Here is a 14,553-nt window from a genome sequence, read left to right on the forward strand (position 1 = left end):
ATGTAGCTCTTTTTAGATATATTAAGTACTGGATAATTTTCACATCAGTGAATTCAGTAAATTTCAACAAAATTAATTTTTGACAAATCTATTCTTTCAAAATCTACACGTATACTTTTCGTTACATACAAAACTCGTATACAAAATATACGAGTTTGAATGTTTTTTCATGTACTTGGTGTATTTCTTTTACTTTTGTAATCCTTTTGTTAGGTTAGGTTGATCTAACGTTCGGATATTGGCACAAAGATTGAGAATCAGTCTCACAGACCAGGCACAAGAATGCCTTTCTGCATTAGAAAGTCACGTAAGCCAAGGAAAGTTAATATATTCTAGGAATTTCTAATATATTCTACAAATCCGACACGCGTTATTCGCCTGCAGATCTCCTTCTAAAATAATCCATACGTCGAATACCTTTACACTCACAACTCATCAAAAGTATTTGTTTCGCTCGAGTATTCTAGAGCCTGTTGAGAAACCTGACCTAGGGATACACACGTTTCGCGAGAGTCTGCCTCTGCGAAAAGCCTCCGAAGAGAGATCAATCTTCCACGAAGACACGTTGCTGGCAGTAAAGGGGGATTGTCACGTGCGATTTATCACTGCAGTCCACCAGGGGACAATTCCTTGGAGAGCCTCGAGGAGGGGGAGGTAGCGAGAAAGCTCGACGAACGTAAAAAGGCGAACGTTATCCCCCGCTGCGGGATCCGAAGGACTCCGGATGAGATGGCATCTCTAGGCCGCAGGCTCCGAAATTTTAACGGGGCCCCTTCGCGTGTTCCTCTTCCTGGCGCCGATGGCCCGATAACTCTAGGGACACGTTCGGGACTTCGTCTGCTGTCAGGAAGATGACATGGAACACGACAGGACACTCGAGAACGCAAAACCCGAGTAGTGCACGGCCACGACGCCCGACGAATTCTATTTTTATTATTGCGCGCTGCCGGCCGATAAGTCATCGAGGGAATTGCCCAACGCTGCTCCGGCGTATGAGTCAAGCGAGAAGAAAGCGTTGATACCGAAATATATTTCCAGGCCCGATGGTACGCACCACAAATCCTATTACTTCCATGGGCACTGCGGGGAGTAAGAACAAACGTCAAGATGCAATATCGGGATAAGAATGAACACGGACTCCGAAATTACACGCGTGATGATTGCGTCTGTATTGCAAGGCGTGAGGTAAAAGTGCCAATGTCTGGGCGCTAATAACATTGATATCTGACTCTGGACGTTCTTATTGTTTTGGTCTTTAAATACGAATATTTTTAATATAGAATATAAAATATCACATACAGAGTGTCTGACAATTTTCATAACACACCCGTTCTGTACAGGTAGAACTCATTAAATTAAATACAAAATTCATCTACTATTTCAAACTATCACATAAAATTTTGAGTTATTAATCGAAGAAAATTGTTGAGCGATCATGGCAATATGGTAGATGAATTATGACTATGATGGCGACGTTTGCCATCGTGTAATGTTCTGCACTGGGTCAAACGGAACAGAAAAGATTTTTTACAAATAACAACATTATTTTGCAAATAACCACATAGATTTTTAGCTATTAATTAGAAAGGATTAGTGTATAAGTGTCCAGTAAAATGCGCATGACCATTCTTCTTCACCAATTTTCTTTACTTAATATCTTAAAATTTTACGTAGTTGTTTGCGAAATGTTAGAGGAATTGCCATAAATTGTCAGATAGTTTAAATATTTATGATGTAAAAGTCAAAACAATAAGAATATCCAGAGTTAGATGTCAGTGTCATTAACGTCCAGGTATTGATACTTTTATCTCACCTCAAGTCAAGTTCGTGGCTGACGAGGCACTTCAGACGGCGACACGGAAAGGGTAAGTTATTCCGGGCACGGTTCACGAGACAAAGATATTTCGATACTCATTTTTACTATGGTGGATAGAACGTACGAGCGTTTGCTCAAGGACCCATTTGTCAGAAACTGTTTGCGTTTCGAGGAAGGGCTCACGTCGTTCGTACTTGCCGAGTCACCCTCCGTAAGGACCAATGGTCCGTGCTGGAATAGGTGTTAAAAAAATATTTTCCTCCGGCAGGATCTTGGCGGTTAGTGCCGGAGCGAATGCGCGACACTCGGGGGAACAGTGAAGCGAAACGGTGGAATCACGATCTTATATTGAACTCGAGCAGGACGACGTGCAGTATCTACGTGGGTTTCTTACGAGTGCGTTAGGCGTTTTCCGCGGAGGACCCGGGAGAGACGGCGGCGACTCATCTTCGAGGAGCAGATGCTCGTTAAGATCCTGTCACTCAGAATTCGCTTAGGCGGGAGGCTGCAACGCGGCCGAGGATTAAAAGATTCCCCGCGAGGATAACAACGAGAAATTGATGTATATTGCAGCCTGGCGCGATGCAATGGACGAGGTATAGACGAATGCGAGGTATAGAAGCAAGCCACGACTGTCGATTAATTTCAAACAGACGCGACGACACATGAGTAATTTGAATTTTAAATTTTTCAGTCAATCCCGTTCCTTTTTCATTCTCTCTCTCTCTCTCTCTCTCTCTCTCTCTCTCTCTCTCTCTCTCTCTCTCTGAATTATTCCTTTTTCTGTAAAGTGCGGAATGTATTACATAGACTACTTTAAATTAAATATGCTTGCGGAATTTTTGCTCGCAAAGAGAACTCTGTTTTGTTTTTTAGCACTTGATCAAAGTACATTGGAACAATTACTTAATGCACTGTGGGGTACGTAAAAAATGCAGCATTTTAATCATTTCCAGCGGGTTTTCAACTCTGTGCAGCGTGACTTTGCGAGATCAAAGAATCTGAGTCGCAGAAAGAAAGAAAGTGCATGTGCTATTTCGAGAAATAGGAATCGTCTGTACCAACAAAGGCGTTTTTACTTCACGGCGAATATTCTGCGTAAATGTATTCCCCTGGGACTTTTCGCTTTTCTCGAGATAATTTCCAGCAGGAAAAAATTTTTTTTTCTGTTTCTGGGAACGCTGGGTGAACTGGAGTGTACACATTTCACCCCGAACGAAACGTCTTTGAAATCCTAAAATCCCTCGAGACGAACGAAATCTCCGCAAGAGTCGATTCCATTATGCCACAATTCAATTGATGATACTATCTAAACTTGACGCTTGCAGATTGCACTTCCATATACTGGAACTAAGACTCAAAGGAAAAAAATCGAGGGATCAAAATTGAGACTTGAGGGAATATTAAAAGCTGACGTAACAATATACGTTCACGCACAACGCTCAGCTTGTCTTTGGATATTATCAATAAGCAGCCGTCGTCAAAAGATGTTTGGTTGTTCTTCAAATATTATTTAAGAGTGTTTCAACGATAAATAATTATAATATATGAGTGTGATTAAGTTAAAGTAAAATGTATAATTAACTAATTACAACAAAATTGGCTACTGACAAAATAACATTTCAGCTGTTCTTCAAATATTATTGAAAAGTGTTTCAATGATAAATAATTATAATAAAAATAATACACACACACATGCGTGGATGTAATTAAATTGAAATAAAACTGTATACAACTAGCTTCTTGGAAGCTAGGTAGGTAGCTTCAAGGAAGCTACCTACGAACAACAACAACAAGACGACATCTCAGGACGATTCAATAGCATTCAAGGAAATCCATCTTCCGTGTCCTTCCATAATAAAAGAAGAACGTGACAGAACGTTATTTGAGAATTGACAAAATCCGACTTATTGAGGCTTGAACGCCTCCAGTCACCTGTGAGAAAAATAACACGTGCCACTAAAGTATCCGGGCTCGGTAGGAATGGGAGAGAGAGACAGAAGAGGAGAAGAGGGGAAAAGGGAGGAGGGAGTTTTGTTCCAGGATTTCCTTCTTTCGTTCCAAAACAAACAAGATGCACAAGAGTGCTGAGGGCTGCTTCCCCCTTCCTGCCCTTCTCGGCCGATCAATCTGTCTCTCTTCCTCTCGGAAGAAAATCCACGGGGGTTCCGCTTCTACCTCGACGGGATCTCATGTAAATGTCCCACCAGCACAGCGAAGACGCGGCCCTGGCGCGCACGTTGGACGAAACCAAACGAGCGAACGAGCCCGCGCTCGCGCGCACACAAGTGAAAACTTAAGGCGCGGATCTTAACGAGGAGCTGAAGATTGATGCGGACACGGGCGCAGCATCCGCTCGGCCCGGTCCATCCTGAAATCGTACACGCGCTCTTCCTGTCTATCCCTCTCTGGTACCTCATCACTCTCTGTCGTCCGGGCGCATAGGTAGAGATAGATGCATCGTCGCAGCGCGTCGTCGCGCGTCGTTCTCTTCACGCGCGCATTGATCATTATAAATCTGTAGTTCCCGTCCTTTCGCTCCCACGCGTGTTGTTTTTCAGCGGCGAGCGCGATGGGTGTGCTACTCGCTGTCGGTCACTCGTCGTTGACGTCCTCCTGTTCTGACACTATCCAGTCACATTCGTCGACTGTCATCCACCTCGCTGCACTCTCGAACACGAATCGGCGAACAAGTACAGTCACACCAATCGCTACGCCATTGTATTGCGCATAAACGTTTTCACGGGGCCGTGGTCGGGGCCTTTGAAGCAGCCCCACTCCATGGGCAACATCAAGATGGGCCTGTCAGGCCCTAACTAGCTAAGGTCGAACCCGAGCCGGACTCACACGGACGGAGGTTTAAGCCTCGGGCGCAGGTTTGTCCGAGTGCACGCTGTTTTCGTGTTTTGACACGGCCTTCTGACGGCCGATGCTCGTTCGAGTCGCCGCGGTTTCACGTCGGTCGCGCTATTAGTTTCGCGGGCAAGTACGACGTGTCGCTTCGCTCGCGTTACGGACAATTCTCAACGTAGATGAGTCTGAGAACGGCTGGATCGTCCAGTGTTCCATGATTATCACGACGTGAGACAATCAGCGATGGAAACAGATGTTTGCTTTAGAAATGTAATTAAAAAAATTATGAAATTATGAAATAATTATGAAAATTAATCTAGATGAATGTGACATTAGATTAAGTAAATTTGTGCTATGTAAATGTAATATAACAAAAAAATATATATAAAATATGTATATTGTATATAAAATATATATACAAATATAACATATAAAATATAACAAGTATATAACAATATATACAAATATATAACAATATAACATTATGTAACATTATAACAATATAACATTATATACAAATATATAACAAGTATATATATATTCAATAAAAATATGGAATATATATATACATTTTATGTTGAAAGTTTAAATATTCATACTTAAAGATCAAAACAATAAGAATCCAGGATTAAGTACGTGCTCGGGTCTTTTAACTTAATCTTTACAAATTTCAAAAAAAAAATGGCATTGTTACACAAAATCGAAATTAATAAAATCGCTGTTCAATTCAGATGCACCTGTCTATCTGGACAGGTAATCGCGGCGAACGTGATTCCTTCGTGTAGACTCGATGATTTTGCGTCAATGTGCCGTCCACAGTGTTACTGTGTGAGACTGGATGTGATACATTTCGAAGGGAAGCACGATTTCAGGGACGGGGAATCGGCAGCCGCGCAATATCCATTGCATTACGGCAATTGGAGTCGGATTTACATTACGATGCGATGGAAAGACCGGAAATGGAAATATCGAATCGGACCTACGGTCGATGGAACGACTCCGTCAAACGGGACGGAAAATCGATCGAAACGGAGGGAACGGAATGATAGGACGCGACGGGAAACGATATGGCGTGCGCGCGCGCGAAGCAAACGAAGATCCGAGCGCGATTCGATGATAAATTTCGAGCGAAAGCGCTCTTCCCAGGGTGCCCGCCGCAGGAATGCCGCGAATACGACGAGCAGCACGATCGCGAGAATCGATCGGTGATTAACCGTAATTTACTTCGCGCCTTAAACAGCGCGGAATCGGAGAAAGAAGAATGTAACTTGGTATGGCCGATGGTATTCCGGTATTCTTTATCTTATCCGAGTTAACGCCGCACGATCCCGCGCTGGTAGCGGACGTGTTACGGCTGCATCGCCCCCAGATAAGTCCGAAATTTTAGGATCGTGTCTTCGCCACCTGCTTACCATTTTCGGCCGCAATTTATCGCGCGCCGCGTTGCCGCGGGAATTTATACCGCGACCGGTCGTTCCTCGCATGCGATATGGCCGCACAGCGCGGCTCTTCGTCCTTCGTTCCGTCGCAGGTAACCAATCGAAACGATCGAGTTCGGTTTCCCGACGGCGCGACGGCGACGAGGCTGGTCGCCGGGACTGGCGGAAGGACTAGAAACCCCATAGCGAATACGGAAATTGGAAACCTTCTTGTACTACGCAAAGGCCCCAAAAACTTGGGGCCCATATGGGTTGCGAAGGTTGCAGAGCCGTCTCGAAATCGGTATCGAAGAGGCCATCTGAGAGGCCTGGCGCTCACTCTCCTACCTCCTCGGTGCTCGGGACCAAACGAGAACGCGATAAAGAGAAAAAATAAAGGAGAAAAGGTACAAGGAACTGAGGGATGGAGGACGAGTATGAAGGAAAGAGAAAGAGAAAGGTAGATAGGTATATAGAGAGAAGGAGAGAGAAAGGGAGAGAGAAACGAGACCCTTGCGAGAATAAAACGACGAGGAGCGACTGTCGATTATTCGGTGTCTAAACAAACTAGAGCCGGTCCCGCAGCGCCCCACGCCGCCGTCGCTTAACAAGGACCTCGTTATAATATTTTATTACGCCTCTCGTATATTATAATGCCACGCTACGCCGCGAGAGGTTCCCTCCCGGGCGAGAGGTCGAGGTAGCTTTCGCGCAGTCATGTGGACGCAGAAATTTACGGTCGTGTTTCGTAGAAGAAAGAAAGAACGGCTTACCCACACTGTGACAAGGTCTCCGTGATCGGCTCGATCCGCGATCGAAAACGAAGGAACGAGGTACGATGAGTTATCGCGTTGTCAGTCGAAACATCGCACGGCCGCCACCGCGGCTATCCGCCGCGCGCGCACTGATGAGGAGAGCGGTATCCTCTTCGCCAGGAATCGCGTCGGGCTGAGTGTGGATATGCGCGAGTTTCGAACATCGCGCGCTCGAACACGCGGCGTGGCTGCCACGCGCGAACTTCGAAGAATGCGGCTCCACCCGGCTGGAACGTCTATTAATACCCTATTTACGCTAAATTGCCACGTCGCGCGCCACATTTCCCTGCCAATTCTATTAGTGTTACGCCGCTGCGAACTGTTGTTCGCGCACACCATCGGCGCACACTGCCGCGTAAGTTCCACTGGAACGCCGATCATGATTTGAAGCGCGTCTCGAGAACCGTGCACAGAGGAGGTTCCTTTGGATTTATGACTAGTTGTGTTCGAGTCAAAGAAACTTGTTTGTCGAAATAGTCTAAATAAACGAAACTTGGATTCAAAAAACACACGACCCAGGCAACACAAGATCTCCAGGGAGTGTCCTGGGAATGAAAGGACTCAGGGCATTATCTTCAAGATGTAAGGACGTTCTCAGGGTGTCTTCAGGATGTCCTGTGGAGATCTGCCATTTGGGAAGTGTTTGACTTTTCGCATAATTCTATTGTTTCTATTGTTTGGCCCAAATATACTGCTTGGTTCCGAGAGGAAGACTGTTTCGCGCTTAGTTTTCTCATTTGGTCAAAGAAATTCGATAATTCTATTTAAATAGTCTCAAATAATTTGACACACTTCTTCTGTCGCATTAATTCTGACGGTTTGTCTCTCTTTTTATTACTTTATTGTGTGCGCCTTCTCGCTTTCCCGTGATTTTCCATCCGGATACTCCCATCATCCCGTGAACCAGTCATCCAACCTTTTTATTGACCATGTTTGAGTGGCTTGACTTCAACGATTGAATAGGGATTAATGACGTCAACTAGTTCTGACGATATTTTTACTGTATTACGTTTTTTTCTTTAATGTTCTCCTTCCACTAGCTTGCGGAAAATTTAAAATTAAAAATCGAGTAAAGTCGAAAATAACCTCGGTTTACCAAAACCTAATTTACAGTTTAAATCCAATTTCACTCCAACCGTATTGTTTGGTTGTTCCAACACGAAGGTAGTAGTAACATGCATATAAAATTATTATTAAAATTATAGTACAATTGACTAGTTGGAGCATTTGACTCACACTACAAATATGTATAATAAAATAACATATTTATTATACATATTTATTTACGGCAAAGTAAGAGAAAAACATTCTTTGGCATACGTGAGGAGAACAAAGAAGTTTTTGCAATTGTAGAATAAATATTGCATAATCTGCAAATAATTATGTTAAATAATGCATAATCTGCCGATGGACTAGATTTGCAAATACGATTGGCACAGAAATGCATTTAAGCTAAGCACGTGATGGAGACAAGACATTTTGAAAACATGCTTAAAAAAGAATATATATATATATATATATATATATATATATATATATATATATATATATATATATATATAAGTCCTGTATTTCGTTCCCCAAACATAATCTTACATTGCCTCCCATGGAGTGCGATAAAACCGCTTCTTCTTTCGATCCCCTCTCGACTGTTCCATTCTCACGCTTTCGCGATCCTCTTTATCGTCACCACACGCTCTCGTCGGATTTCATTCGTAAGCCGCGTTAGTCAGGAATCGTTGTTCAGCCCGGCGCACACGAATCGCTGCGCCGGAAACGAATAGAAGCCACTCGACGGCGGCGGCGGCGGTGGCGGCGCCGGCGGCGTTGGCGCAGGCGGTGGTGGTGCGGACTTTCCAATATTTCCTCGATAACTTCCACGACGCAGGATAATTCGCTTTCGGGCCGTTGGACCGCGAAAAGCATTCGCCTCGTTGCCTCCCGTCATCGTACTCGTTGTGGGGCACGAAGGGATATGTAGCCTGGCGCGGATCCTGCGACACCTGAACCCGCTCAGGGTCTCCCTCGTGAGAAGTGCGTTCGCGCGTGGGATTGCGCGTTTCGCCGCGCCTCGTCCTGCCGATCGGTTTCGCCCCTCGGGCGCGTTTCGCACGCGTCGGAGTCATCGACGATGTCATCGTCGGCTGCGTGCGACAACGCGAACGTGATTTCATCGCATGCGACCTCCCTGAGTCCCTACGATCCCGTGATTATGTGGGTTATATCCAGCCGTTGCGTTGAGCGGTCTGTGCAACTCTGCTGGCCATTACACACACGCGTCGGACAAATTGAAGTGAAGGCTGCAGGTGCGCCAATTGCTCCTCTCGTAGAAATACATTCCGCGTTAAAATAAAAGCACACACGTTTACGAATGAACGCGGTTTATCGCGGACATATAAATCGTAAAATATAAATCGTTGCCTTTTCCAAAGAGGAAATATTCAGGTTGTTATTGTTCCACCTAACGCGCGATCCATTTTCAAAATTGATTCCATCATGAAAAATAATGAAAAAAGATTTACGAGAGAAATACGATCAGCGTGTCTACTTCCTGCTACGGAAAATACGCGCGAGTATTTTCCAACGAAATCTTTGTGATTGCTATTCAATCGTTTTGTCACGGTATTGATACGCCGACGTATCGATTGCGAGAAAATATTGATTCTCGAAAATGCAACGCACCGAAGGAGCTCTCTAATGTAACAAGTTCGCTAATGTAATTTGACACGTGCACGTCTCATTCGCATTTCGCATTCGCGAAATAATTTGCGAGAACAGAAGTCTTTGGGCGAAGAATCTCGTTAGTTCCTCAATGAAATTTACCACGGGTGAAAGTAAGACGGTAATAGAAAAGAAGATCGACGTTTAAACCCGCGGCGCGCTCCGTTTAGCTCTCAGGTATTTCGGTGAGTTTTAAAATGACCTGCGCTACCACATAAATATATCTTACGTAACTTTCTCGAGACACAAACTGTGCGGTCTCCAACGTCGTGCCCCAACGAGAGCCTGTGCCACGCACACTTAGGCCCTCGCTCAGAACTTTCTTTAATCGACAAAAGTGCCTCTAAATGTGCTTATAAGCCAATCAAAAGACTCATAAGTCATAATCAGAGGCACTTTTATCGTTAGAAGATCGTTCCGAGTAAGGACCTTGGTTGTGCTAAACGATTTGGTCAACGATACAGTTGAACTCTCACCGCACTGTCGAAATTGAGAGTCATTACCGACGGAGCTTGCGCAGTAAATATATCATCACAGTTATTGTTATTATTAATTATATATTATCTCCTATTCTCTTACTCATTACATTATTAATAATATTATCGCGTAAGCCCGCCGCGCGGTAATGACTCTCAACTGGCACATTATATTGTGTCTAAACCGTTTTGCACAGCCAAGATCTTTATTCTGAACGTCTTCTTAACGATAAGATTGCCTCTAATTGTGACTTATGAGCCTTCTGATTGGTTCACGAGCATGTTTAGTGGCGCTTCGTTCTACAACCGACTACACACCAGCGCTGTCAATTTCGATCAGCCGAGTACCCGAGGGTAGTCGAAATTGACAGCACCACTACACACCTCGATGAACGCTTCAACGTCCTCTGTCTTCCGGCTATCGACGTATCCGATGATCACGCGTGACGACGGCGCACGGCGCTTTAATTACGGTGCGTAGCCGACGAAACAACTGCGTGAGTGGTGATAGTGATTATTCACCGGGTAGTTCGAGACTGGCCGCGCGATAGGAGCCCGCTGACGTCGAAGATTATTCAACGCCCGACGTTCGATGGAACGCGACGAGCCGGCGCACTTATCGCCGTTGGCGCACAATGGATTTTCAAACGGTCATTTCGATTGCCGATCGCGTTCGCGGGGGCTGAAGGAACAGAGCGCGAAAAGGTTGGCCTCGTTTTCCCGCCCTGTTACCTCATCGCGATAATCCCGTGGCCCGCGCGCCCGCGCTCCTCCGAGCGAAATCGCCGTCGATAATGCGCCGTTAACAGGCTTATCTGATAATTTTGCGCGTGCTACGTCGGGAATAGCCATAAAGTGGAAAACGATCGCTTGAAAAGGGGATCCCGATGCGAGACGCGCGCGACGGCCAATTTTCCTGTTCTCGGTTCATCCCTAACCGGATTTATACGTCAAATTATACCGGTCTCGCGTACCTCAAGTTATTACCGCAAGTGCCGGCGGAATAAGGGACGAATGAAGTGCGAGCTGTTGCTCCCGTTCCCGCGAATGCGATTAGCACGTATCCCCGAAGGAGATCGACGTCGTTACCCGCGATCGCGCCAGGATGCAATTTCGGGCAACGTCAAACAGTACGCAGCGCTACTAGCGCTCTACATTTTACTCCACACGTCGTCCTCATGCATACATCGGAAATGCATGGAATAAATTAGAATCCTGCAAATTTACCCGCGGTATCAGTGCCCGCGACACTTCGGAGCATACCGAAGCGCGCCCGACTGCCGTGCTCTGTAGAACAGAGATACGATTCGCTTTTTTCTCTCTTCCTCTCTCTTCCTCTCTCTCCTATAGATACTACTATCTTGCGGAGAGCGAGATAAGTTGAAAGCTATGCGATGGAAGAAGCAGCAAAGAAGCAGATGGTACAGTAAGCAGACGTATATTGCGTCGAGGCTTTCATTTCCTGCTACGATGCGCCAATTGATTTCCGTAGAAAAATATTCAACGCGTTGATACGACTAATCTAAAGAGCAGTGCAAAGTGAACCACACGATCATTGACATTCCCCTTAGTCATCGACACTCTGGATATCTTGATTTTTCTTGCAACCAGCAGCATCTGCTCGCGGTTTTAATTTCGTGAAGGCTTCTTTTGAAATTATAGAATGCAGACAGAAAGCTTAACTGCAATGCTAGTCATGGGAAAAAATTAGCAGTCTAAAAAAAGTTTTTCTAGTGCCAATGACTAATCTGTTTCTGCTAACATTGATTAAACATTAATCTCAGTGAAATCTTTGAATAAAGTTTGGACTAAAAATTGAAGTAAAAATAATTGTTTGATAACAATAACCTGTGTTAGTGTCATTTGTTACCTTTTCATCGGAGCACTGCTGTGTCTTCATAAATTGTCAATGCTACATAGAACAGTCAATGCTAGACAGAATGTGTCTTTTTCTTATAAATTCTTTTCAATTTTCCTGTTTTCAGTAGCGCAGATATAGACAGCCAGAAATGCCTATCTTGCTAAGGAACTTAATAAATTTCGCTAGGAACGTAGACAATTATTTAATAGCATATTTCAGTTGCTAAAATTTAACGAGCACACGTGAAATGAAAAAAAAGTAATGAATTACTACAGAAAATCGGTGTATCCTTCGATTACAAAATTCTATGGTGATTTTTTACTAAAATTCTCGCTCACTTGCAACCTGTCTCTTAACGTTTTCAGTAATTTCTTTTGCAGAAGGAAAGAATAAAGTAATATCCATCGCAAACACTTTCCGTTTGTGTTAAACTGTTACTCGAAGTGTAGCGTCTAACCTTGGCGATCTGGAGTCAAACGACACAGCAAGCGAAATAACTGGCTGAACGAACAACAGTCTACAAACCGTCTCTCGACCTCGTCCTCTCCGTCACCTTATAAGTCTTACGAGGATTGGCAAAAACGTCTTACCCATTAGCTTGCGGACCTCCGTCTGGCTGAGGAAGAGGTTGAAGTAGCTCGCTGCCGGCTGCGCGACGGCCAACAGCAACATCGTCGTGAATCTCCAGAGCATCGTGGCCGCCACGTGACGTTCCGCTCGTGGTGTACGCGGCTCTATATGTGTGCTCGCGCCCGCGCGACGAAACAACGCACTGCCGCGAGCAGCAACAACCAAACAACCAGCCACAACAACACCCGACCGGACGCGCTACGCTCCGGCGCGATTCATATTTTCGCGCGATGCAAGTGCCCCGTGCGACGTCGGAGGAAACCCCACGGGTTTACGCGTGCACGTGACACACGCCGCGCCTCCAGCGCGGGTCTTCTCGGGAGCGCCCCGATGACGCGCTCGTGGCCGCGGACTGCCTTTTGACAGCTCGTAGCGCGTGGCACGCGTGTTATCCGACCGAGGGACACTCCCACACGAGAAGCGCGCGTTCGCGGGCTCACCTGGATGTCACGATGCGCTAACGATGCGATGAGTATCGAGCGACGCGCGTACAACAGACACGACCGGGCGATGCGACGCGGAATGGTGCGAGAACAGAGCGGAACTCTCATGGAGAGCGCGCGGCGTGCCTGCCTGCCTGCCTCGTGAAAGCCACAACCAGTTGTGTGCTACCATCGCCATGGGTCGTCTAGGGTCGGCGCAGGCTTGTCGACCGAGAGCAGCCGAGCAGGCACGAAACGTGCCGAGGTCCACCTACGAGAACCAACGATGGTCGTGGTTGTGAGCCCACGACCAGAAGAGATCGAACGGTCGCTCTCGAACGAGACCAGAATTGAATTTTAAATTCACTGACGGCAATATTGCGCGAGCGCAGAGGCGCGTCTGGGGGAAGGGAAGAAGGAGGGGGAGGGGGAAAATCGCTGAACGCATCTGTCTTCTACTGTTTATGACTTGGAACAATTTGCAACGTCCGAGCTACGTGTCCGCAAACAGACGGAACGCTCGACGGAGTTGCTTGCCTCACGCGTTGTCGAACGTTCGCAAAACACTCTCAAAGTGAATCAGGAAGAATGTTTCCGATTGAATCAGCGAGAGGGACATCACGCAGTGCAAACAGAGATTTTTTTCCGAAGATATAAACGTTGATTCAAGAAGTATCATAGTAGTTTTGTCTGGTTGAGATAATATTGTCGTAATGTGGAACGAGTTTCAAGTAGGTACGGGAAATTCAGAGAGTAAAATATATAAAACTATACGCAGAAGCAATTTTTTGATTTTTTGCGGCGAATTCCTCATGATTTCATTATTTCTGTTTATGTTCAAAGGGATGTTGAAGTGAATGACGAACTCCGAAAATGTCGATAACGTAGGAGTGATCATCGCTAACAACCACGCTATCTTTTTCGTATTTCTTGTACGTATATACAGAACTTACGTAAATATGAATTGCTTTGTTTTACTATATTCAACGAAAAATTTAACCATGCATTTGTAGAAATCTTTCTGCAAATTTTTTCGATAATTTTAAACTTCTGAATTTAGACGATAATTCAGTTCGTCGTAAAACGTATGTTTTAAATAACGTACGTTTTAAATTAAAAATCAACAAAAGGTTTCTTAAAGCATGTCCTAAATACATGAAAAATACTTAAAAAATATATTGTTATTTAAAGCAAAAACATGTTTCCTAAACATTTCCTTCCTTCTTTGCTCTCATCGTGGTATTCCTCCTTAAAATGTACACGGAAATCGACGCTTCTTCGACCAGAATGACCCTATCTACGTCATTTGCGCGAACCGTTTCCTAACGGTTTTGCTTTTATGAACGTAATAAGCTGACGATTCTATCGCGATGAAACTTCTCATCCCTCTGGCGAAGTGTCGCGTACGCACACATAAAAATTGAATCGCAGCCAAGAGTCGACAATTCTCGCGAATCAATCGCGCTGAAGGAGGTCTAATTGAGTGGGACAGCTTCTCATATTGTAAATAGAGGATGATACGGCCAATCGATGCTTCTTAC

General features: G+C 45.1%; 1 protein-coding gene across 2 annotated transcripts in view; it reads right to left on the reverse strand.

Moving 5' to 3' along the window:
* LOC116840246 (tyrosine-protein kinase Dnt-like) overlaps positions 1–13,320 on the reverse strand; it is a 32,857-nt gene extending 19,537 nt beyond the window's left edge. Inside the window, exon 1 of one of the 2 annotated variants that reach the window (XM_032806740.1) lies at positions 12,551–13,320. In XM_032806740.1, coding sequence (XP_032662631.1) covers positions 12,551–12,653 — 103 coding nt within the window. In that variant the 5' untranslated portion in view covers positions 12,654–13,320. Of the gene's footprint in view, positions 1–6,860; positions 7,025–12,550 lie in introns of those variants that run through there. The other variant, XM_032806741.1, reaches the window with a different exon arrangement.
* Between the last annotated feature and the right edge of the window lie 1,233 nt (positions 13,321–14,553).

Source organism: Odontomachus brunneus, unplaced genomic scaffold (assembly GCF_010583005.1).
Source record: "Odontomachus brunneus isolate Ranch 3 - 2012 unplaced genomic scaffold, Obru_v1 Obru_scaffold_009, whole genome shotgun sequence".
NCBI lineage: Eukaryota > Metazoa > Arthropoda > Insecta > Hymenoptera > Formicidae > Odontomachus > Odontomachus brunneus.